General features: G+C 39.8%; 1 protein-coding gene across 1 annotated transcript; it reads left to right on the top strand.

Annotated features, from left to right (window-relative positions):
- The first annotated feature begins 1,034 nt into the window (after nt 1-1,034).
- LOC138604780 (NACHT, LRR and PYD domains-containing protein 12-like) lies at nt 1,035-19,303 on the top strand. The gene is made up of 15 exons (XM_069676768.1): nt 1,035-1,141; nt 1,978-2,132; nt 2,964-4,844; nt 6,202-6,378; nt 8,658-8,909; nt 9,000-9,170; nt 9,282-9,455; nt 10,760-10,809; nt 10,905-11,482; nt 12,416-12,471; nt 13,814-14,028; nt 14,125-14,393; nt 15,266-15,382; nt 15,471-15,612; nt 17,283-19,303. Exons 2-15 carry the CDS (start codon nt 1,978-1,980, stop codon nt 17,603-17,605), a joined length of 4,560 nt encoding a protein of 1,519 aa, XP_069532869.1. The 5' UTR covers nt 1,035-1,141; the 3' UTR covers nt 17,606-19,303.
- The last annotated feature ends 7,984 nt before the right edge of the window (nt 19,304-27,287 follow it).

The following is a 27,287-nucleotide window of genomic DNA, read 5'->3' as shown; positions in this document are numbered from 1 at the left end:
ACGCAGTATGTGGTACGTAGTATATAGTGTGTAGTATATAGTGCGGCATTTTGAACACAGCCGTAGTGAAGTCAGGTATAACCTACTGAAGACCAGCTGAGCAGCTCCATCACCTGTCAAACCTACATGTACGAATGATCAGGGAACAATTCATTTAAAAACAATTTACAAACCTTTCAGTTTCCAGACAGACAGACAGACAGGCAGACAGACAGACATCTTAAAGTCATATTAAAGTCCTAGATATTTAAGAAACCTTTATTCATTAAGATCTGTAAATTGATTAAGATAGAACAATATTGGAATAATCATTTTTGTTGCTCATATTAATTATTTAATCTTCCTTTAATTTTCTTATTTATGAACAGATTGTGTTATTTTGTATGATTACTGAGGCTTTTTTATTCACTTGCATTTTGTTATTTGGACAATATTACATCACGGAGTAATCTCTTTTTACATATTCTACATAGAATGTATAATCTGTAGGCAGGGATGTGGACAGGGAAGTGTTCTGTTTGAACTTGTAGTCCGAGTAATATTGACAAATCACATATCACGGCTGCGGTGGAAAAGCGGTCAGTGAGGAGAGAAAAAGCAGGCGGAACAAAATCTGCCATAATGACATCCCAGCTCCCATCAGAGCAATCTGACAACGATTTAGCTTCTTATTGATCTCTATAAACAGACATCTGCAGCAAGTTCAGCTAACAATCTGTTCTAGATCTAAAATTCATCTTGAGATAAATTCCCTTGACGCTGTGTCACGAAAGAAGTTCAGCGTTCAGGTTTCCCGACTTACTCTAATGCATCAGATCGATCCGACCTCTGTTCAGCAAACGAGCATTTTAAAAGTTTTCTTCTCCTCCTTGGATTTAAACATTTCACTGTGTATCTTTTAGCAAACACATCATTTTTTCTAAAAGATATCATTTAATATTGAGAACGTCTTTGTTGTAGATTAATGTCTTTCAGTAACCCCATGTTAACCTGTGCAGACAGCACAGTCGGTCATTCTGTGAGGTCAAAAGTCCACAAGGAGGGAAGCGAAGGACCAGGAAGTGTCCGCAGACCAACTTTGAAACGTTCTCGTCACCGGGTTCTGACATGCCGCACTATATAATCCACACAGCAGGAGACTGTAAGTAACTTAACTTGTAACAACTCATTGAGTTTCTGTCGTCTTACATAAAAACAGCTGTTTGTGGAAATGCCTTTGAACTACAGTACACACTGACTTTATGTCAGATGATCAGAAATCAGTCATTATTGTTGTTTCCGCTTCATCTTTAGAAGATGATTCGCCTGCTGTCAGCGTAAAAATATTTGATCCCATCTACATGAAATCAAATATTCAAGTTTTAGGCCTTTTTTGGATTTTAAAGGTAAGCCCAAAGTACGGTGGCCCTAAGCGCTCAACACACTGCAATAAGAAAAATAAACAAACACAAATGACCTGTAGACAAACACAAGACATATGAGAAACACACACAACCAATATGACAACCAATGACCCTGTATGGCTGTGCTGTCTGTTTGTTTTTTATTTTGCTATTTGGTTGTTTTATGGTTGCATTTTGAGGTTGTGTTGTCTCTATTTAGTTCTGTTGTCTGAACTTGGTTGTGTTGACTGTATTTGGCTGGGTTGCATTTTGAGGTTGTGTTGTCTCTACTTTTGGTGTTGTCTTATTTGCTCTTGTTTAATTTGGTTTTGTTGACACGATTGGTTGTGTTGTGGGTTTATTTGTGTTTTGTGCTATTTGTTTGTGTTGTGTGTGTTTTATCTTGATACGTGTGTTTTCTAATAATGCAGTGTATCCTCAGGGCCACTGCTTAATGTTTTATTTATAAACAAAGACTGTACGTGATGATCCTGCAACTTTAATTCACATTAATGTACATTTGAAGAGTTAAGAGAAGAGTTTAATCTGACATGCCTTGACTTAACCATGATACCACTTCCTGTCTCCAAACAAGATGGCAGGCGCGGCAAGAGAACCTCAGATGGACGAGGATGTAGAGGGAAGTGACTCAGCAGAGACAGGAGAAGAGGAAGACGGAAAGATGAAGAGCACGAAAGACATTGATCCACCTGTGGAAGGACACAGTGGTGAGAGTCTGTTAGAGAAGAGGTAAGTTCAGAGTCTACACAACAACATGCTAAAAACACAACTTTAACACAAGACTATGTAACTGTTGAAGGAAGAAGTTACACAATCTTCTTCTAGTGAACATTTTGGCCTAAATGCCACAAACCCATTCCTAGTTCTACATTCAGATGTTTCGCTTGGTGTGGTACACACACAGTATAAGTAATGGACGTAGCCACCATGTCTTCAGAGGGGCATGCTTTCACTTTGTTATTCCTGAATGTGACACTATCGTTGGTTGACCCACTGTTTCCGCACTAGCAGTTGGGTCTGGTTCACCAGTGACAGCTTGAAGTGGGGAGGAGGAAGGAAATGCCTTGCAAGGGCCTGCTAGCTCTTAATGCTAACAAGGCTAACATTAGGGCCTCGATAACCTGTATTACATGCAAACACAAAGGCAGCTGTGGCCAAAAGCTGCTTGTTTCTGATCCACTGTTTGCTCTTTTTTTTAAATTTCCACCAGGAGCATGATGGGAAATAATCTCAACAGGAATCTATTTGTCGTCTTTTAAATCGTGATTCAGAAAAATGCCCAGTCTCACAGTCGATGACTAAAATGTCTTCAGATGTCAGACCCAAATATTTTCAAAGTATTCTAGTATATGGAGAGCATGACCTGAATATGTTGCTGGTCAGTTAAAGTGACACACTCACTATTAAACTTGTATGTCTTCAACCACAAATGAAGGTTATTCAGTTTGAGGATGATGGATCCAAAGCATTTCAGAAGCAATATAACTCTAAAGTTAAGTGTGTACGTGTGTGATGCTGTTCATGCTGTTTTTCTCATTTTTGATTTTGATGTTTTGACAGGAAAGATCCACATCAGAGAGAAACCACTGAGGGGGAGAGGACAGACAGACATTTAGAAGGTGGTGACGGAGTCATGGAAAGGAATCCAATCATTGAGAGTGTTAAACAGAAGCATAAAGCCCATCTGAGGGAAAAGTATACGTGCATAAATGAAGGCACATCAGACAGCCAATCACGACTGGAGAACGTCTACACAAGACTCTTCATCACTGAACAGACTGAGGATTATGGTATCAAAGTACACGAGATTCTAGATCAGTTTAAACTCCCACATGAGAGATCACCTTATTCTCCCTATCAAGAGATCGACTGCCTGAATATCTTCAAGCCAGGAAAAAACTTTGCTCAACGACACCCTGCAAAAGAGAGTTCAACCCAGAGAGTGATGACCAAAGGTATTGCTGGCATTGGAAAGACGGTTGCAGTCCAAAACTTCTCCCTAAACTGGGCAGAGGGAAAATCAAACCAGCACATTGATTTCATCTTCGTGCTTCCTTTTAGAGAGCTGAACATGCTCAAAGAGGGTGAATACACTCTGCTGCAACTTCTTCTACACTTCTACCCTGAACTGAGACCACTTAAAGGTGCACAGGAACTTGTTAATAAGCAAGTGTTGTTCATCTTTGACGGTTTGGATGAAAGTAGATTCCCACTGGACTTTGAAGGGGGCATGAGAATGAGTAAAATAGATCAGCGATCAACGGTGAATGTGCTACTGACTAACCTGATCAAAGGGAACCTGCTGCCCAATGCTCTTCTCTGGATAACATCCCGCCCTGCAGCAGCCGGTCAAATCCCTTCGAAATATGTTGATCAGATGTCAGAGGTCCAAGGGTTCACTGACCAACATAAGGAGGAATACTTCATGAAGAGGTTTGGCACTGCTGGTCAGGCCAAAGAAGTCCTCTCCTATCTCAAAGGGATGATAAGCTTCTATTTCATGGGCCATATCCCAATCTTTTGTTGGATCATAGCTGAGGTATTCGAGAAAGGGTGGAGTGACCTGAGGAGTCGAAAGATCACAACGATGACAGAGTTGTACATACATTATTTGATAGTTCAAACCCAAAGAACAGCACAGAAATATGGGAAGAGCTCAAGTGAGAAGGCTCAAAAGAAGAAGTCAACAGAGAATGCTGCCATGATTTTAAGTCTGTCCAAGCTGGCATTAGAACAGCTGCAGAAAGGAAACATCATATTCTACGAAGAGGACCTCAGAGAATGTGGCATTGACGTTGACAGAGCTTCTGTGTTTTGTGGATTTTGCTCAGAAATCCTGAAACAAGAACGCGGCCTGTACGAGAAAAAGATGTTCAGCTTTGTGCATTTAAGCTTTCAGGAGTTTCTAGCTGCACTTTACATGTTCCACTGCTGTGTGACAAAGGACGTCAGCACTTTGAGGTCTTTCCTGGAGGCTGACCCTACTGACCTGGGCTTGCTTGAGTTGCAGAAGAGAATTGTGGATAAAGCAGTGCAGAGTGAGAAAGGTCAGTTGGACCTGTTTCTGTGCTTCTTCCTTGGATTCTCACTGCAGTCCAATCAGACGATGCTCCAAAGTTCACTACCACAGACAATGAGCGGCTCAGAGACGGCTGAGGAGATGAAGAAGTACCTGAGAAATTTTCATGCAGGAAACATCCCACAAAAGAGGTGTATGAATCTTCTTCTCTGCAAGTATGAGCTTAAAGAAGAGAGATTTCAGGATGACATCAGGATGTATCTGGATGCAGGAGCAACACTTTCGCCCATTGACTGCTCAGTACTGTCCACAATGCTGCAGATATCTGGGGAGCTGGTTGAGGAACTTGATCTAACAAAATGTTATACACCATATGGAGCTGAGAAACTTATCCTGGTAATGAAGAACTGCAAGAAAGCTGTGTAAGTATCCTATGAATTCAGTTTCAAAGGTAAAAGCTGAGTTCTGACGTAATGTGAATTTTTGTGTGCAATATTCATTTGATTAATTCCTTATTGATTTTGCAATCAAAGTCCACCTTTTGGTTTGTGGACTTTGATTTTGAAGCCTTGGGTTTGGCTTTTTGGTTTGTTGATGAGAAGGTGGAGCAAGAGAGAAGTGAGGGGTTGGCAAACACTTGCTGACCAAAGCTATTCTCAAGGCTAATTTATTAGCAAGTTTATTTAAAGATATTGTTTCCCACGTCAATAATTTTTTGTGGTGGTTGCTGACAGGAGTTGTTTATTAAGTAGACAATAGACAAAAGTAGTAGAAAATGCTAAGAGAGGCGGTTCAATAGGCCTAAAGCAAACTTGCTGCTTAATTAAACCAGATAACTTAAAACAATCTGGTCTTCTCATCTCTTCGCTGTGGGGAAAAGCCAACAACAATCCTGACTCCAAAGCACGGCTGCCACAAATCAATGTATGGAAAACACTATGCAAGCTAACAAGCCATGTTGGACACCATCAGGGAAGCTAGGCTATATAATGCTGTAGAGGGGATTTGGAGCAAAATGTACTTTAGCCACTTAAAAAGAGTCCCACTAAAAGAAATAAACATTAGTCAACATTTCCACCGCTTCATCTTGCTGCCAGGCAGCTTTTTTCTGAATTGTTAAAGTCCCCTGTTTGTACGCATGCTGTACACTGTGTTAGGCCTCAGATCAGCTGTTTGTGTCAGAAGGTTGCCATGGCAAACTAAATTGAGATCAAATGTAACTTTTCTAAAAAATTCAAAGTGAGGCATAATTGTGTTTTTCTGGAGTGTTCAAGCAAAGAGTGTACTAGTCTCCCTAAAGATGTTCTTGGTTCTATTGAATGATAAAGATCTTAAATAGCTGAGGCTAGTTGCACAGAATATATTATATATAAGCCCCCTAAAACAGTGAGAAAGCTCTGTGTTCGCAGTGATCACATAAAAAAAAAGATAAACGTTAAACGGCCCACAAATCAGACAGACACAGACACCTGTGAACTGTTCCACCAGAAAAGATAGCGCTAAATAAAAAAATAAACAACTTACCAAGGAAGTCACTCTCTCCCTGTCAGTTCATCTTCCTCTGGTAAAGTTATTTCTCTGTGTGCTCTGGTGGTGTTTATGGCAGCTCCCCATTAGGTTTGTTTTTCAACCCTGGAAGTTGAGCACTTAGTAAAAATGAGGCTTAATTGGGTCCCTGGCTGGAATCAAAGTGGTGGAACACTGCTACTACAATAAATGATACATGTCCTTACCACTAGGCAAACATGACACTCCAATTTGTTTCCTCTATTTCTACAGACTTACAAGGGAGCATCTGAGTGATGATGGCCTTGCCACTCTACTTTCCATTCTTCAGTCATCAGACTCATGCTTGCGAGAACTTTGCCTGGTGTGTTTTCATAACTACAACGTTCTTCTTCCTCGAGATCTCTTGGCTGTGCTGGAAAGTCGTGACTGTAAACTGGAGACACTGAGGTCAGTTTTAAGGATAATTCCTGTATTTCTGAACCTGGGCCCTACTTTACATTTTGGGATGAATGACAAGTAAAAACTTTTGAAATGGTTTATGTCCTAACAATGTCCTAACAACTGCTGTAATGGCTGCATTGTAATTTGGGCGGTAACTTCAGCCAATCAAAGTTTGTTCAGTCAAGGTGCTTGTTTTTCCACTGACAGGCTCAAGGAGTTTAAGTGCCTTGGGGTCTTATTTATGAATGCAGATCCGCGGGGGCAGGGGGGCCCCGCAGTCCATATGGGCCCAACCCCCGCCTGTCAATAACTATTGAAAAAAAAAATCTATATATTATCTATTGGGGCTACTATTTACAGACGGGGGCCATGGATTTCCGAGACGGCAATTTTTCTGGTTTCCGTTTGTACTACGCTTGTAGTCTGAGTAGTATTGACCAATCAGCTATCAGCAGGATACGGCGTTTGCATGAAAAACAGTCCGTCTGGAGAGCAAAAGCAGGCGAAATGTTATGTGTCTTAATGACATCCAGGCACCCATCAGCGGCAATCTGATGATGATTAAGCTTCTTATTGATCTCTATAAACAGACACCTGCAACTGCTAACAATCGGAAGCACTTTATATTAAGGTCCTTGTAATAAGCATTTATTAACAGTTAATAAGACCTTATAAGTCCTTATAAGATGCTTATTAACATTAAATATACATTAATAAGACTATATAAGTGTTGATAATAGTATTATTATCATGTTTTTATGAGATTATTAGACATTTATAAGCACTCATAAGGTACTTAAGATACAATAAGAACAATTTATAGGCGGCTTATGAATGTTTATAAAAGCCTTATAAGTTTATTATAATTGTTTATAATAGCATTACAAACCTGTTCATTGAGTCCTATTCACTTACCTATGATGCCTTTGTTAAGCCTTTACTATGCTTTACAGTTGCTTTATTATGATTAATACATACTTTACTATGCTAGTAATAAGCAATTTATTTTGCACTTATTAACAGTTAATTATGCGTATTTGCAGCTACTGGATCTAAAGCGAGAACGGTGCCTTATTGAGGTTAAAAAATCCTTTATTATTACAAATGGGAGCTGCAAAAAGCATTTAACTGTAAAGTGCATAATAAGGATTTATTAACCTCAATAAGTCACTGTTCTCGCTTTAGATCCAGTTGCTGCAAAAAAGCATAATTTACTGTTAAGTGCATAATAAGGATTTATTAACCTTAATAAGGTGCTGTTCTCACTTTAGATCCAGTAGCTGCAAATAAGCATAATTAACTGTTAATAACTGCATAATAGATTATTTATTAACCTCAATAAGGGACTGTTCTCGCTTTAGATCCAGTAGCTGCAAATAAGCATAAGTAACTATTAATTAACTGTTGATAAGTGCATAATAAAGGATTTATTAACCTCAATAAGGCACCGTTCTCGCTTTAGTTCCAGTAACTGCAAATAAGCATAATTAACTGTTAATAAGTGCATAATTAATTCCTAATTACTGCATAGTAAAGTATGTATTAATCATAATAAAGCAACTGTAAAGCATAGTAAAGGCTTAACAAAGGCATAATAGGTAAGTGAGTAAGACTCAATGAATAGGTTTGTAATGCTATTATAAACAATTATAATAAACTTATAAGGCTTTTATAAACGCTCATAAGCTGCCTATAAATTGTTTACAAGTATCTTATGAGTGCTTATTAATGTCTCATAATCTAATAAAAATGTGATAATAATACTATTATTGACACTTATATAGTCTTATTAATGTATATTTAATGTTAATAAGCATCTTATAAGGACTTGTAAGGTCTTATTAACTGTTAATTAACGCTTATTACAAGGACCTTAATATAAAGCGCTTATTATTATTATTATTATTATTATTATTATTATTATTATTATGACACAGGGGACTTGGATAAAATGTAGAAAAAACATAGGACAACAAAATTGATTTTTTTGTAACTTGATTATGATTTATTTAGTAAGTACTTGTTTGCACCCCTAATAAATGCCACTAATTAATTAGGCAAATATACAAATTTACCTTTTATTTCAAAGTCTGAACTGTTCCTCTAGACTTTTAACTAGTTTTGTATTTTAATTCTTAAAAAAAATATGAGAAACTCAAATATTTACACTACAGTACTGTATGTCTAACAACTTCATAGTTAATGTTACTCATCCCAACAAATTTAAATCTTGATGCACTTTCACTACGCTGTCTTTATAATTGATATGTGATGTTTTTGTACAGGTTGTCCAGATTCACTCTAGATTTTAAACACTGTCACAGACTGGCATCCATCCTTCAATGGAAACAATCATCACTGAGAGCCCTGGACTTGACTGACTGCATATACAGTTATCCACAGGATTATAGTGGGTATAACTCTCAGGAGGAGGAGGAGGAGGAAGAGGAGGAGGAAGATTTCAACGATGAGTTAACCCTGCTGACTTTCATTCCTGCTGGCTTGATTGGTCCAGTCTGTAAACTGAAGGAGTTCAGGTGAAAGTTTTAGGCGACAGCAGCATCTTCACGCAATGTTTCCTTGTTACTATAATGTTTAATGGCGGTTTATTTTTGTCTCTATTGTAGCATGCGTGGTTGTTACCTGACAAATAAATGCTGTCAAGTGTTTGCGTCAGTTCTCAGCTCAAACTCTCAGCTGCGAGAACTTGACCTCAGTCGGAACAACCTGCAGGATTTAGGAGTGCAGCTGCTCTCTGCTGGTCTTGGGAGTTCAAAATGTGGGCTGGAGATACTGAGGTATCAATATCTTATAAAACAGTTGATCAGATTTGTGCAGTTATATGTACAGACAGCCAAACAGGATGTTGTGTGGCCTTGTGTTTTTATTAAGAGTCATTTTCTCTACAGGCTGTCATGTTGTGGGATCACAGAGGAAGGCTGTGCCTCTCTGGCCTCAGCTCTGAGGTCTAACCCCTCCCACCTGAGAGAGCTGGACCTCAGCTTCAATCACCCAGGAGAGGCGGGAGTGAGGCTGCTCTCCGAGAGACTGGAGGACCCAAGATGTAAACTGGAAAAACTCAAGTTAGTATACTGAAGAGCAGGGGTCTCCAACCCTGCTCCTGGAGAGCTACCTTCCTGCATGTTTTAGGTTTCTCCGTTCGAGTCGGACAGGAGACAGATTTTCTTCAGGAAACTCAGAGATCCACTCCGCCTCCTCCCTCTAATCCTCATTCGACTTCTTTGTTTGTTCAGCCCGTATCACACGCGTGTTTGAGTGGTTACTGAATTTAAAAAAAAACGTCTGTGCTGCTCTGACCCTTTGGCAAAAGTCTCTTATAATTATAATAAAATAATCAAAAGACAAATCTGTGTCAAAGTCATCATTTGTAGATTTTGTGTAACTTTATTTTTTTGTAACTTTATTTTTCTAAAAACATGCTCGTATTTGCTGAACGTCTGCATGAGGATTTTGAGCTCCACTGGTGTGACGTAGGAGGACCTCTTTTTGTGTACCGTTGCCATGGCGAATCGTGGTATTGGGGCTCCATTAATGCTTGCTTTTTATAATCAGCGTACGCGCACTTAGCTCCGGCTGAACCTACTCAAAGTTGATTGAACTAACTCAGATCAGCTGTTTTGAAACCAAAAAGCCAGCGACTTTCAGCTCAGGGTAAATCACACCACAGTCTGGGGTTAGACTGAGGGTTTGTTGAACCACCTTTCTGAAACGGACCCCAGGTGAGCTGAGTTACTCTGATTAGTTACCTGCAAAGGCACACCTCCAGGATGACACAGAAAACACATGATGACACAGGGCATCACAGGCTGCTTTTCCGGTCTCTGGAAGTGTTGCGAGTAAACAGTAATCTACTATGGCTGAACAAACAAAGAAAAGATGGATGACTACAGATACAACTTCAAAAATAAGTGAAAATCCAAAGAAAAAGAAACAAATTTGACACTCAGATGAAGCAAACAGTCTGAAAAGGAAAGCGACCGTCAGCGAGGAAAATCAAGAGTATTCTTTTCTGTCAGGTTTTCTGCATAATTCAGGTCTGACTTTGGGATAAACTAATTGCACACTATTCCAACTAACTTAAGACAAAAACTGTCAGAAGGTTCTGTTAACTTACAGATAGGAAATATTACGCAGGCTTCAAACAGCTTTTGAACTGAAAACATCGTTTTATTAAAAATCTAATTGTGTGAAAATATTTTAGATGAATGCAGATTTACTTTTCTTTGCAATAAGAAAATGAAATAAGAGCCTCATGTTAGGACAGATGATTTTTCCAATACCTTCTAAACAATGTATGCATTAGTATCTGATGGCCTTTATAATGACTGCCAAGCTGACAGTGTTTCCTCTCTGTCCTCTGCCTCAGTGTTGACCAAGATGAAGAGCATTGGATCAACCCGCAGCTTCTGAACAAGTGTAAGCTTCTCTCCGTGTTACTCACCGAGTTACTCCTCTGCTCTGTTACATTAAACGGGCTAAACTGAAATTAACACTTTTCATTTCTTGGATAGATGCCTGTGATCTCACGCTCGACCCCAACACAGTGCATGAAAACCTCCTCCTGTCTGAGTGTAAGAAGAAAGTGAACTATTCTGAAGAGAAGCAGCCGTATCCTGATCACCCAGAGAGGTTTGAGGAAGAGATCCAGGTGCTGTGTAGAGAGGGTCTGACCGGGCGCTGCTACTGGGAGGTGGAGTGGGAGGGAGCCGGGAGTATTGGCGCGGCATACAAGAGCTTAAAGAGAAAAGGACGCCAGGATACACTCATGCCATACAGTGACAAAGCCTGGAGTTGTGACTTTTCGTCGAGTGGTTATTCTTTCCGTCCCGGGCTCGGAGAAACTTTTTTTCCTGTCCCCTTCATTGATGTAAAAGCATTCCGGGCCAGAAGGAGAAGACTGGGGCTGTTTCTGGACTGGTCCGCTGGGATTCTGTCTTTTTATTTGCTGTCTGGTGACAAGAAAACTCTCCTTCATACAGTCCACACCACTTTCACTGAGCCCCTCCACCCGGCCTTCTCAGTTTTAATTGGAAACTCTTATGAAACATCTCTGACCATTTCCAGTGCTGTGACCCTGAGAATGGATAATGTGAGTATTTCTGGTTCTGTCATAGCAGGACACTACAGGCCTTTCTTAAACCAACACCTACACCCACTCCCTGTGCACTACTGCTCCGTTTGCACACAATCTTAAACCAGTCAGCAGTAAGTTGGAGTATGTTATAAAACCAACAGTCTGCTAGAGCCGCCCCTGACTAAAGATTTTCCTTGTTGACATGTAGTCATTTGTGTAAGCCAATAGTCGACCAGTCATCACACATTAATGGTATTTATTTAGTTATCCAAATATATCAATGTTGAAGTAATCTAAAAGATTTTCATGTAAATAAATGTCGCCAAACGAGCTAATCTGCGACGACACGACCAATGAAAACTAAGCTGACTAAGACTCCTTTCAGTGACTAATGTTTGATTGACTATTCAGTGGCAACCCTAAGCTCTATGCAAACGCGCTGTACAAAGAAGTTTCATGCCACTAATGGTATAAAAGTAAAGCTCAAACTAAGGTAAACCTTTACTATTGTCATACAGACGTTTACTTAAAGGTTACATCGTATTTAAAATCAAATCATCCCTCCTCCGGTCTAGAAAATGGTGGATGTGTTCATTTGAGTGAAAAGCATTGTAGGCTATATTCACAGAGACTTTTGAATGAAATGTAATGAGTCTGCCACCTCACTGACTATTTTTATTTACGCAGCTTATCAACGGTAATACGATACAAATCCATGATTATGAAAAGGTACAACAGTTCTTGTCTCTACTAGAAAAACAGGAGTTGGTCCTGAACCTTCTTGCTGTATTTTGTACCTCCACCTTAATGAAGGGTTCTTCCTTCAGCTGTCAGTGTGACAACAAACAGAGTCCTCTCTGTGACGGAGCGGGAGGGGGCAGGATCCGGTTTGAGAAAGGCCTTTAAGTTGGTTTCACTGGAAAAATAACGGACTGATTTTGATTTCAGGCCAGGTTGAGCTTTACACCTGAGGTGATGACAGAACGACTCGGCGTTTCATACAGGTAAGAAATCTGAGAGGATGAGGAAACTGTTTTTCTCCAAGTTCCTTGCCAGCTACTCTAAACATTATCATTTTTTCCGTTATATTATTGAGTGTTTTAGCTGTTTATTAAGAACATTTAACGACACTTTAGAAACAAAACTTATTTTACTCCCCAAAAATCTCAATTTGCCTGATCCCAGTAAAAAGTTTAATTCAGGATGAATTTTAGCAACAAAATTAAATAGTATTTAAAATGTGGTCAAATAAAACATCATCTGTTTCATGTGTTATTTTTAAGTTTAACTGTTCGTATGTTAACGAGACTCTGGGCTCTGCCTGTTGAGGTTTTCAGTCCAGTAAAGTCAAGAAAAAAGAAGTTTTTCTGGAACTATCCTTGAAATAACCGTCATTATAACATTTAACATTGTAACATTATCAAACTAAAATGATGTAATCATAATTCTACATTGATTTATGTATGTTAATGACACAATTAAAAGTAGTTTCTATATCAATTAAATCTGTGTTACACCTTTTCCTCATGGGTCTGCCCCGCCCCCACAACCAGAGACCCTGATAGGATTATGAACTATGGAGTCGGAGTGTGCTCTGCTGCACCAACTGAAGGATGACAATAACACTTAATTATTGTTTTCTGTTCAAAAGTTCTTATTCCAGTAAACAAACACGCCAACACTAATGTGTCAGTGATTGTCTGATGTCATCTGATAATATCAGTCAACAGATATATCTATCACACTCTCACACACACAAAAAGGCTCTAACTTAGGGCCCTACAATTTCTTCATTGATGAAACAGACAGAAAAGTTGAGTCTTATAATAAAGTTGGAATAATGTATTCCTCCAGAATATCACAGGATTTACCAAAGTGGGTGGTTTGCAGAACATTTCAGCGTTTTAACTGAATCTGGATCAAATTACAGAAAATTACTTTGCTTTTATATTTTGTTGTCTGGAGCCTCTTCTTCACTGCCAGCTCAGGGGACAGTAAAAAGGACAGCTTTAAACCAGTTCTGACCGAAGATCTTAAACAAGACGAAACATTGCAGGAAAAAAACTGCACAGGCGTAGACTGTTGTTGAGAACGACTGATGACGTCACCTGCGATTCGTCTTGTAAAGACTCCAACCTGTGAACATTTTATTTAACCAGCACATGATTAACGACTCCTCCAGATGATCAAATGTTATTTAATTGTGAACAAATAATTCAGAGCTGGAAAAATATTTCTCAGGGCCTTACTCAATAATATAAACAAAAGCAAAAGCTATGAACATGTGGAAAAACCAGCTTGTAATAATCATTTTTCTTTCACTTTAAACCCTTCTGTTTCATGCAGATTCAAGTTCCCCAGTTCAGGTGTGTTTGAGTGTTCTTTGACTGGGCTGGTGTTCAAAGTGACCCACGAGGGGGAGGTCACGTACAAGACCCTGATCTGGGATACAACGATCCTTCAACCTGCTTGCAAGGTGCCTGGAGGACCGCTGTTCAGCATCACGTGTCCTCAGGACTCCATCTGTCAGCTGCACCTCCCTCACTGTGAGCCTGAACCTGGTAAGAACACTGCTGTGCCTTTTAGATGGAAATAACATGAAACTGTAACATGAAACTGTAACGGGGCTAATTAAGTGAAACTCTGAATATTCACAGCACTGGTCTCAGAAAGCCTCTCTGTTCTCCACATCACTGACGATGGCATGAGCGTCATTAGGCCGCTGGAGATTACTGAAACCCACGTGGTGGTAGAAACTCCTCATCTCTCTGCCTTTGGCATCGTGTGGGATCTTGTCAAGAGGTTCATGAATTTCATGACCACACCGGTGCGTGGCCAAGTCCTGCTGTTCCTGCGACCAGCGTACAGAGGAATGCACCTCATCCTCAGTGTGATCCTGTTGCCAGGCAACGTACCTCTGCAGGAGGTAAACCCACCGCTCACCATTAGAGCTAACTCGTTTGTTTAAATAACCTCTGAGGGTTTGTTCAAACCAAAGGCAAAGCAGTTTTTTATGTGAGGTTTCTAAGTCAATAGAAATAGATAAACAGACATAATTCAGGTGGAGACTTGAATAATGCCAATCACACTAAGTCGCTGTTTTCATTGTGATTCACCTGAAGTCCTGAGGTTGGTTTAGGAAAAAAAATGTTTGTATGTTGAATTGAGTTTGGATCAATTATTCCTAAACAAGGTGAACAGGACCACACGAATCCCTGCAACACCTGGTTGAGGTTTTTTGCCTCGTAATTAGTGAAGTCTGTTGACATTTTCTCTTCGACTGACAGGTCTTTAAACTCTGCAGTAGTCCATGTGTTCTGTTTAATGTTTACTTCATGTGCAAGCTTCAATTATGTCGGTCTCTCTGTCGTAGCATTCATCGTTTTATACCTTTTGAGCTCTATTGCTTTCTCCCTGCTGTTTTCGTCTCCGATTTATTTTAGCTTCTTTCTGCGGACTGATATGATTAGAGTTAGTCCTCAAGAGTCTGTTTATTAGAGCTGAGACCCCAGCAACAGCCTGTTCTTCACTGGTCTTATATGCAGAAATAGCAGCCCTTAACGTGCCGTAATTGACCAACAAGAATCAAATACTGAACACAGTAACACAAGGCAAAAAACGTGCTTTGCTTTTGGTCTGAACACTTAATGTTGTAAAATCAGCCTCCAGAAAAGCACTTGACAGCATCTGCTTGTTTTGAGTCAGAGTTCTGTCCACATGTATAATGAACAGGTTTACATCGTAATGCACAAGACAAGTGTAAAAGTCGTCAAACACGATCATCTGATATCGTCGCAGGTAAAAGCACAATATGAGAACTGTGAGTACATCCAGGCCCCGTCCTACTGTCTCCTCCACAAAAGCCAACATTACAGCCTCCACAGTAACCCAGAGGGCTACATGATCCAGCCTGCAGTGAGTATCAGACACGACCAATGCAGCTCGTGAATACAAGTCTGATCTCAGCCAATAAGCATAATGACACGTTCGCATTTCATTTCAGCATGCGCTGTTTTTTGAGAACTATGGACCTAATTACCACGCATCGTTTGAGATCACCCTGAAGACGAGCACAGAGGAAGTGACTCTGATGGTGCGAGATCCAGACAGGATGGAAGTGTGGGAGTATGGCCTCCACCTGCCAGGTAAAGAAACAATCACTCAGTTTTTAGTCAAAGCTTTTAACCTGTGAGGTGGAGAGGCAGAGATACTATGTGAGGCATATTACACACTTTGACACTCCTTTTCAGAGTTAGAACTCAATAATCACAGTAAAATGATGCTTATTATTGCTAAAGAACTGAATCATCACATTTTTCAGTTTTCTTCAGGATGAAACATGGCTGACATCACAAAATATGATCACAATATTCTTAAGAATATGATTAATACAGATATTTATTTTGATACATAATTTAATAGTGCTGCCAGTTTGTACAGAATCCTGATGATGACAGAAGACCAGAGGAGACCAGGCGGCTTTAACTTTATAATAAAGTTTATCAACATGCACTAAAGTTTTCTATCACTCACTTCTAAGGCCGAGCTCACACTCACACAGAGTTTATACCAGATTCATCTCTCGTGACAAATGAGGCAGGAATCTGGTTTGGGTCCCTGGTCAGCACAGATGTTAGCTCCAGACTATCTGGTCATGTGACAGGTTCACAGATCCAGTCTTAGACCTCACAATCTCTATGTACAGATTCTACAGATTCTACATATTCTACATAGTAGAATCTGTAGGAAGTGGATTTCCTAGACGGCAAGTGTTCTGGTTTCCGTTTGAGCTACGCTTGTAGTCCGAGTAATATTGACGAATCACGTATCAGCAGGCTGCAGCATATGCAGGAAAAACAGTCTGTGATGACATCCCGGCTCCTATCAGTGTGATCTGACGACAATTTAGCCTCTTATTATTCTCTATAAACAAACATCTGCATGCTAACAGCTAAAAATCTGTTCTAGATCTAAAATTAAACTTGAGATGAATTCCCTTGACGCTCTGTCACGAAAGCTGTTCAGCGTTCAGATTTCCCGACTTCCTCAAATGCATCAGATCAATCCGACCTCCGTTCAACAAACAAGCATATTAAAAGTTGTCTTTCCTCTTGAGGACAGACCTGACAAAGCTTGAGTTTTTACTTCTTACAAATCTGCATCATGATGTTGAAATGTGGGCGAAGGTAAGACCCGTTAATATCAAGTAAATCACAAGAAAACTTTCTTTAACAATGCAGCACGCGGAAAAGGAAGTCTTGATGGGAAGTTGTTTATCGCTTACCGCCCGGCACGTTCACCGGTGTCCCCAGATGCTACATCGTCTCAGACTATAGCCTATGGGATCCGAGATTGTAGACCTCACAACCTGCTCGTAGACAAACTGAACCATCCCGAATTTAAAGTCTCCATGATTACGTCAATACTCTCCAAGCAGGGGAGTGATTACATCTAAAAGATGCTTTTCCTTCATTCACCTAAGGTAACGTATAATTCACCTAAGGTGAATGAAGCCTTTGTCAGGAGGATATGATGTCATCAGACAGTGTCCAACATTTTTTGGGTGTTTCGACCCCGAACCGTGACATCCTCCCATTGGCGGGTCGGCACTGGTGGTCAGATCACTGTTCACAGTTAAACCCTCTGTAGAGACAGGCCATTACACACATTTGTTGTTTCTGTGTTTTTATGGGAATTTGGACAATCATTTACAAGTAGAGTATCTTCAGCCTTGTCTGGTTGGAGTAGTTTTAAGAATTATTATATTTTCTGTATGTATATGGCTGCTGATTGTTCAGTCATGTGTTTTTTTCAGCTTCATCTTCAAACGCTTCTCCAGACGACAACCAGCCAAGAATGAGGAGCAACACCTCAGCAGAGGAGAAGCTAAAAAGGGCTCGGCCACACTTTGTCGACAGAGTGTCCGACCCGGTTCTCAACAAGCTGCTGGATGAACTTCTGCGGTGCAAAGTTTTAAACGATGCTGAGGGTGAGGCGGCCAGAGTCAAACCCAGGGCCGACAAAGCACGAGACGTGATCGACATGGTGCGAAAGAAAGGAGCGGAGGCAAGTGCGAAGATGATAACCATCTTCTCCAGCAGTGATCCTTTCCTCTGCAAAGAGCTCAGCTTAAACTGAAGCAAAAATCTGACGAGTCATAGCTGTAAGTAATTTATCATTATTTAAAACCGACCAAAAATAAGTGTTGGAAGCTGTGAATGAAACTCGAGCAGAACCAGACTCATTGGTGAACGGCTGATCTGCCTCGACCGGATCGGCCGAGATTTTTGACATGCTTTGTGTTAACACACAGAGAGTTAGCAGAGACACTGGTGCGACACACTTCTCGCACTAAACAAGTCATTTATGACCCCCACACACTTCAAATACATCCATCCTGTCAGTGGCCGAATGATTCAAAATCAATGTAGGTTCCTCTGTTGTGTCATTTCTGGACACTGACCTCTGGCTGATTGATCTGCTGTTGATGTCCGGTGACGTAGTATAAAGAGTAAAAAGTCTGTCTGGGATGGCGTTCGGGGATTGGACGTATAATTAAGCGCTGCTGCTCGGCTCCCAGTTTTCCCCAGTAGCCAATCGTGGTATTGCAGGAAAGAATACCCCTGTGACCCCAAAGAATTTGTCCCACAGACCACCTCTTATTAAAGGGAAATCATGACATTTTTGTAATTAATGTTTGACTCATGAGTGTTTTAAATATGTATAACTTTCTTTGAGCTCACGAAAATAATCAAAATATCTGTGATCCAGGTCTTAGTCCTGTTTGTTTGAAAAATCGATCTGACACATTGATGTATTACCTTCATCCATATGTAGTGCCTCTGGTACTCCAATGGGAATTATAGCCACGCTAACATCTACCTGGGTTCAATGAGCAGTTTGCCTTAAAAAACTCAGATGGAGAGTTAATATCGAGTTGAACAGTTGACACATTACAGCGAACAACATTGACCGTGCTGCAGGATTTGAATCAAAAACATGAAATAAAATTTAAAATAAATAAATAAAATAGAGCTTCTTTAAAGTAACAAGTAAAATGGAAAACTTCCCAGATGAGTCTCTTTAAGAATTAATTTCTCAACCAGAATGTTCCTTTGATCAAGAGAGCACTATTTTAACTCCTGCTTCTCAAAGTCCTACTACCCGGGTAGTGCCAACAGTGTGTTTGTGTTCTTATCTGGTATCCCGATGAGATGAGCAAGTCTGATGTCCTCTCTGGCAGATCCTACGGTCGACCATCCACAGTCTCTCTGGGCTCGCGTTCACTGAATCCTCCAGATTCTGTCGTTCTGTCCTCAGAAACAGATACACAAATAGTGCGGGATAATAACTAATTATTTACCTTTGATAAGGAACAAACTAATCTTACGCTTGCAAATGAAATGAACTGGTTTTGTCTGTTCATAAATTACTACTATTACAAATTGAACATTTACATTTTAATAACCGAAATCTGTTGTATTGCAGTTCAGCTGAACTAAACACATCACTGTATATTACCCTTAACTTAACCAGAGCATTAGCGGTCGTTTTAGCACCATAAAAGAATGATTACATTTACCAAAGTTCGTCAAATACCTTAGAAAACATTCCCATAACCTCGGTTGTTTTTCATGAACAGTATCTGGACTTAAACAGTAAGGTAAATATATCTTTCTCTCATCACACAGTGGTTAAAACAGAACGAGCAAAAACAACACGTTTCTACTCACCGGGGTTTTAAACTGGTAGTAACTCGACAGAAAGCTGACAGAATTGATTGGACCAAAGATGGTTGTTTGCCATAATGCTTGGAGTTGTCTAAACTCCATGATGATGATGTGATTTTGGTTTGTGAATAAATGATTGAAAAATGCATTGTTGTTATTGTCTCTATTCTATAGTTCTTTTGTCTTTGTGCAGTGTAAGTTGTTTAACTGTTGCTTAATAACGCTCAGTAAAGATGTAATAATGACAGTCAACACAAGAGGGGACCGTTGCACTGCCAGGTGAAGTACACCATCACAACCTTTCATTGAGTCTCCTGTGTGTTTTTCTACCTGCTGGTTCCACAGCCTTAAAGACAGAAACTGCCTGAACAGTATAAATCTGTTCTGAGATTAGAGGAAACAAATTGATCTTTCGCAACCAGCAAATCCTCCAATATTTATTGGATATTTTGGCTTCTTTTGGACGTGTTCTTGCAGGGGTCCTTTTCAGAAAGGTGGTTCAACAAACCCTCAGTCTAACCCATAGACTGTATAAAAAGATGGACGACATGACAGTTCCCAAAAAATGAAGCCAAAACGGGCGCCCCCTGCTGACTGGCTGCAGTATAGGTCATAAAGCCTGCCTCCTCCATGTTAACAGGTGGGACATGAGTCAAACTATAAAATCAAAATACCCACCCGATAAATTTTTCTCAAACATGGTTTCTGTCATTATAGTTAGTTATTATCATGCTGATTTACATCCAAGTGTTAATTTTTCTGACAAGTTTATTTATAATTAGTTATTTGATGCTGTCAAAATGATGATTGACAGCTCTGTTGACAAATTCGGCTCCAATTATTGAAATCGAACCAGTATTCAGGGAGGGAGCACCGGCCGGCAGCCGTGAAATGAGATACAATGTAACTAAACGGGGCACCGCGCATACCCCAACACAAAGCCACTAAAAGCGCTTGTTTTTGCTACTGACAGGCTGAGATCGTTAAATAAAGTGTCTTTACCTTGTGCTCTCTGTAACCAAGTCTCGCGCGAGACCATAGTTGTTGCAGGAAGAAGGAGAGAGGAGTGAGTGCCGTTTGTTGTGTTGGAGTACAGAAAGCGTTGCTCAGTGCTATCTAAAAGATTGTCATGGCTGAAGATGTATCTGATTTCTACGATTCACTCCTTTCTCCTTCTTTCTGCAACAACTACGTTCTCGCGCAAGATTTCAGCGCGAGACCTCTCCATGAGCGAGACTTGGTTACATACAACAACAGAGAGCACAGAGAGTAGAACGGCTGCCACAGTGTTGACGATTGTCATCATCTATTGTAAGAGTGTCTCTATTGACGTCTTGTTGATATTTCTTTTGCATTTCACACAGGTGTGATGACCTCCTCCGTCGTGACTCTCTTATGAGTCAACACATGAGTGAGAGTGCTAATGTGTCTTGTTTTGCTTTGTTTCGTCTTTGCTTATCTCCTTATATGATGAAACAAATTGGAATGTTTTAAAGGTGCTATATGTAACTTTCAGTTCTCACTCCTAGCGACACGGTCGGCCACTGAGGGAACTGCAGTCAACCTTCTTGTACGCGCTTGTGCGGACACTGGCACGCATGAACGAGCATCCGGGGTTTTTGCTGAAGAGACACGAAACTGAGCATGGTCAATCTCGGAACTCATCGGCTCTGTTTACTTTTGAATGACGAGACGTGTTCATTGACTGGCATCATGTCGAAATCAACGCTGTTTGTCCTGATAGAAAAACCAGCATGGAAATCATGCTGGTCCATGCTGGTTTGATGTTGGTCTATGCTGGTTTGATGTGGGTCCATGCTGGTTTGATGTTGGTCTATGCTCGGTTGATGTTGGTCTATGCTGGTTTGATGTTGGTCTATGCTGGTTTGATGCTGGTTTGATGTTGGTCTATGCTCGGTTGATGTTGGTCTATGCTGGTTTGATGTTGGTCTATGCTCGGTTGATGTTGGTCTATGCTGGTTTGATGTTGGTCTATGCTCGGTTGATGCTGGTCTGATGCTGGTTTGATGCTGGTTTGATGTTGGTCTATGCTCGGTTGATGTTGGTCTATGCTGGTTTGATGTTGGTCTATGCTCGGTTGATGCTGGTCTGATGCTGGTCTATGCTGGTTTGATGCTGGTCTATGCTGGTTTGATGTTAATCTAAGCTGGTCTGATACTGGTCATGCTCGTTTGATGTTGGTGTTGAAGCTGGTCAACCAGCATAGTATCAGTAACAAAAGAGCTGATATAAGGCTCAAAATGTCGAAGAAGATCTATATTAATTAATCATACTATCTATATATATAATTTATGAATATATATTAATTTATTAATATATAAATACATGTCGAAGAAGATCTATATTTGTTGATTTTTACTTGGCCTGAATCAAACGTATACAACCGACTGTATTTTACTTACAAATCTGTTAGAAAGATAAAAGACTAAAACAAGCTGCACATGTAAATCTGCTGCTACCGCTCACATATACAGCGGCAGAGTGCTATGCATGGGAGCCCTTAATGCAGCACTTGCATCTCTAGTTGCAATCTTTCTTAAAGGAACACTTGACATCAGGTCAGTACCTGACACCTGCCTGCAATAAATATTGACTCATTTATGAGTTTATAAAAATGAGACGAAAAGCATTCTAAGGTACAACTAAGACAGTGTTGGGAATATTTCTGAGCACTGTCCCTCACCCACTCTTAATGTATTTTATCTGGTTTATTTTACTCTTGTTGGTGTTTTTACTCTTGTTTGTGTTTTCTTGTTTGTACAGCGACCTTGAGTGTCCTGAAAGGCGCTTCTAAATAAAATGTAATATTATTAATAAACCTGTAACTTAAATTAAGGTCATACAAAGATGATATAATCACGAGAATACATAATATTTCTTTAAATAATTATTTAACATATTTAGTCTAGTTTTTAAGCCCTTTATTAACACTTGGAATTGTCCATGAACGCATCTCAATGCGTGTGTGATTACAGACTTTGACAAAGGAACCTCTTAGTATATCAATGTGATATTACATTTGTGTATTTCACATTACAATGGCGTGATAACTGATAACACTTAACATATGAGTGGAAATACCTTCATACAAAAGACGATATAATCTCACAAATACATAATATTTCTTCTAATTCTATTACATATTTTGACCAGTTTCTAAGCCCTATGTATTAAAATATGGAATTTCCGAGTGTCCGTGAACGCAACTCCGCTCGTCCATTGAGGTGAGTACATCTCTCCCAGCTTCTCACTTTTTAACAGTACAATACACGGTTTAAGTGTTTTAATTTGAGATCAGATTGGTGCAGTTGACATTAAAACGTCGTGATAACTGATAACATTTCACATACGAGTGGAAATACAGCCTATGAGTCGAAGTACTACTCTCACAGTTTGGGCTAACTTATAACGGTTTTTTGAGAACAAAATTAGCTAACCAGTTACGGTAACTTAACCCTGACATAATTGTAAGGTAAGTGTAAAAAGCAAACCTCTCATGTTGTAAAAAAAGCACCAGTTACAAGCAACATACAGTTAATGGTTTCATCTTTATTAGGAAAAGTTTGAATGGCTTTAATTTTTGATCCATTGCCCCAGTGCTTGTGTGTGCGCGCGCGCTAAGTGGAAGTCAGCATTTCGCTAGGTAAGGTATCATAATACTGTTTCCCCCACAGATACTATGCTTGGGTGGGTTGCCTCGGTATATTAACGGCCGCCCAAGTATATTTGCCGACCATTTTATCATTTCCCCCCATTCTTATCCATATTAAATCGCCTTCCATAAAATATAAACTAGTGGACGTTAACGCTCGCGCGCTGCTCTGGTGTGTCGCGAGAGAGACGTTTTAATGTTTTGTGCAACTGATTTGTGCTGATGTTTATAGCACCATCTTAGTTTTGCATTGTTTAGATACGCTACGTTGAATACTTCTGTTCAAATGTTTGCTGCATTTAAATTTTTTGTGAACTTTTCAAACACACAATGAGGCTAACCGTTTCCTCTCCTAGACATAGAGAAGATCCAGAAGTTGCACTCATAGTGAGTAAGTGAAAATGTGAACTGAAACTGAAAGCTGCATCTCCTGAATTGAACTATTACATGTGGATGACTTCATTTAAAAATGATCTTTTATATCTATGTGTCTACACATTCTGACTAAAAATGCACAATTACATGCAATGTTGCGGTTCACTACTATTATTTACTTAGCAGTGACACTGCTAGTCATAGATTTGAATGTTAATTAATTGACTAACCATTAGTAATGATTGAAATGGCATTAATTGTGGTTTTCATTGTTGTACTTAATTCTTCAGAAGAGACAAGACATTGGTCCTGCTTGTCCATCCCAACCTCCCCAACCCCTGTATCCTCTGTCCTGATCCTGCTGCTTTCTTGTAAGTTGTTATGTCCAAACACACGTTACACCATTTTATGCAGTGCAAATGAAAATAAGTTAAATCCTCGTGTCATTTATCATCTAGAAGCTGTTCTTAAAGTTTACCTTTGTATTTTGCTGTGAACAAAATGGACGTGACAGAGTTAAATGAATACAGTGTAATTTTCAGAATTATTTCAAGTTTAGGCCCTGATGCAAGTGGTTGAATTTAGACAGTCTAGCTGTTAAGTTCATTTACAATATTCTCTTATTACAGTCTGGAGACCAAGTGCAAGTGGAAACCTTCATGTCTGCAGAAGGAGATGAGGTACAGCCATTTTCCTGTTTACAATACATATAACAATGTACATAATGCATAATTCCAAAACCATAACATCTAAACATACATTACACAAAACGTTTGGCTTAACTGTAATTGTAGTTCTCAGAGTGAAGACAATATCTCTCCACACAGTTACATATTCTATATGTAGGGGGACTGACCCCACTGTGGCAATTGTTGTGGATATCTCTTGAAGACACACCACAACAGAGCCCATACATGGGCTTTACGGCCCAAGTTTTCCCGATTTTACAGATTAACAATGATTGAAACAGGTCTGAGCGGCCCACCTGTAGATATAGGCTGTGGTGGAAAAGTCACAAAAATTTCCTCCTATGTATTTTCCTATCTGCTTTTTACAATTATATTCCCTTTTATTTTACCCTTTATCTTATTTGTTTTAATAAATAAGGCCCCGTGCCTACGACCGGATCACAGCCGTGATGATACACTACAATACAGTACAACATCACTCCCTCTCATGTGACATTGCTTAATTATAACAGTTCAAAGAATTACTATGAACTTTCAATAACTTTAAACATGAAATCAGGCCTAACTGTTGCCCCGGATAAGGAGAGTAGGGGTCCTAAATGAGGCCTGCAATCTACTGTGAAATAATCATCCGTGTTCCAGACCATCTCTCAATAATGTCTATGTGATTGGATCTTAGTGCAACTTCAGTGCCTCTTGTGTGCTCATATGCCTGTATTTTTGGCTGTCCACTTGAGATCTGATCACTCAGGATGCATTTTAATACCAGGCATAAGCAGGGCCATCCCTCCCTTGAATGATACCCTGAAGGAGAAGGAGAGTTGCAGGCAAGACTATCAAAAGCTGGGAGGTACATCACTGAAGAAATCATGGATATTAACAGACAGAGGGAAAAAAGTTTGAGTGGAAATTAGTTTTTAAAACTGTTGTGTTTGTTTCAAAAAGCCTTTGGACCCCTGTTTTTTAACTGGTGGATCGGGACCCAAAAGTGGGTCGCAGAGCTGTTTTCTGTGGGTCTCTGTGAGCTTGGAAAAAAAAATGTTGTGGCCAAAAGTCTATGCTGCTCTTTTATTTTGAAGAGAAGGGGTTTCCTTTGAGGTGCGTGCAGTAGTGGTGTAGTTTAAGAAACCTGATGAGTCCGACGGCATTTTTGTTTTTTTATTTTTATTTCGGTTGAAAAAATGGTGCTAACTGAATTAATTGTAGAGGGAATATGTTCGTATGCCTTACGTTGTGTTTTAGTGCTGGTCATGTTGGTCTGACCAGCATGACCAGCAGCTTGATTGAGTATAAAAATATAACTGATAATAATTACACTGAGGTTATAAAAATCTTAAAAAATAAAAATATATCAGAGAGCATTCGAGATGCACGCTGGCTCGTTTCTCTTGGCAGACTACCTGTGAGAGCTGTGGTATCTTGGAGTTGCTATGTGACGACAAAAAAATGTCCAATGATTTATTGTTGTTCAGTGTATGTTATGTTTCTGTCATGTATGGTTTGTTTGAGGAATAATTCCCAACCAAACAAAGAGAACTGTTCCAGTCTATCATACGTGTTGTTTGTTATCATTTATGGAAAACACAATGTGTGACCACCATACATCAGACTGTTGTTGTTTCCGATACTGTCATGAAACAACTCCTTGCAGACCTCTGGAGGAGGAGAACTCTAGATAAGGCTCAGCGCCTCCCCTGGCACTTTCTGAACTTTTAAGGAACATGGACTGTTATTCGCACTATCTGCACTTTTATCATGATTGACTGCATGTTTTTGTATTCATGTAGGCAACATAGCATACTGGAGATTTTCTCAGAATCAGTGCGACATCCATGTATTTTTGGCCTACTGCACATTTTGCTTTTGTTCGCATACTGCATACTACATTTTGGCCAAATCAGTACGTACTGCTAAAATGCTAAAATCCATCAATTAAGGATCTTCATCTTTTTGAAAATATCTGTAAAACAGAATATTATATTCGAAATGACGGAAAGAACTCCAATAATTGCGTTTAGTTCTCATTGACGGTGCTTCTGCAGTGTAACAAGAGCCCGTTGTTACTGGTGACTGACGGATTTGTTGCAATGTAAATATTGCACACTGGGTTTGGTTCGATGCACAACTTAAATTAGTAATGGCACTTGGCACTTTGATAGCGATCTTTGCGCAGTACTTTTTGCACATTGCATATTTGCTCATTTTGGATTTAACAACATTATTTATTGATTATTTACCAACAGTATTTATTCACGGACGGACATCCGGATAAACGTTCCGGGAGGGACCAAGTGATAAGATAGGCAGAGGGGAGGTAAAATAGTGGGGTGTATATTTATATTTATTGTAAGTATGTGTAATGGGTTTATTTGGTGTTAAATAGCAGTCTGTGTTTATTGTAAATATTATGGATAGGGGTATAATATATACATATTTTCTCAGCTCATTTTGTTAGTTAATGATATTTTGGAGAGCACCTCCTAATAGGTTAGTCCAATGTGAGTCTACCGGTGGCACAGTATAAAAGGCGCCATGTATCACCTATCTGTGTGCTGGTCAGATCTATGGTGGATGTCGACAAGCTGTTAACTGCTGCTGTTTTTCTTTGATGGCTGAATAAACCATGACTTTTGGTACGCCTTACCATCGACTTGGCATCATTTTCCACCCTGAACACTTTATTATCCAGCCGCTGAACGGGTCATTCTAACATGCACTGTTTAATTTTTATAAGATATTTTTGAGTCTGAGGATTATTTTGTCATTTAGGGCAGCTTTTAATTTTACTGTCCACATATTTTCCTCCAATCACGATGTGAAAAAATAAGTTACTGCGTTCATCAATGTAACAATATTTTTGAAATAGGGCCTCTTTTCAGCACCGACTGAAGTTCTGTGGTTTTATATCAGAGCTCTATTGGTGAGGAGTGTTTATCTACCCATGAATACAGTGTTATACTGTACACCTGTGTTACCACTACTGCAGAGAAATACGTTGCAATATACAAACATGTATTATTGAAAGAACAGTTATTATTATTCACAACCGTAGAACACCTCTGACAGGAAGCCTCGCTGACCGGCAGCACAGGCCTCAGCCATCATCGGCGTGTTTGCTGCGACCAGAAGAAGTTGATTTAATCACAAACTGATCATCAGCTGATGGTTGCTTCTACGTTGAGTCCCTGAACAAACATATGGGCCAGCAGGAAAACCACTTTTCACGGAGCTCTGATGGATTTCAAATCATTTTAGGAGAGAAATGAGCGCGAAAAGAAAAGACCGAAGAAGTCCAAGAAGCCGGTCAAGAAAGCAGCTCCCAAAGCCAAGAAGCCTGCAGCCAAGAAACCCGC

Source organism: Semicossyphus pulcher, unplaced genomic scaffold (genome assembly GCF_022749685.1).
Source record: "Semicossyphus pulcher isolate SPU_LCO1_2020_fin unplaced genomic scaffold, fSemPul1.0.p SCAF_27, whole genome shotgun sequence".
Taxonomy (NCBI): Eukaryota; Metazoa; Chordata; class Actinopteri; order Labriformes; family Labridae; genus Semicossyphus; species Semicossyphus pulcher.
The sequence above is the reverse complement of the archived record's forward strand: the minus strand, read 5'-3'. Positions and strand labels throughout refer to the sequence as shown.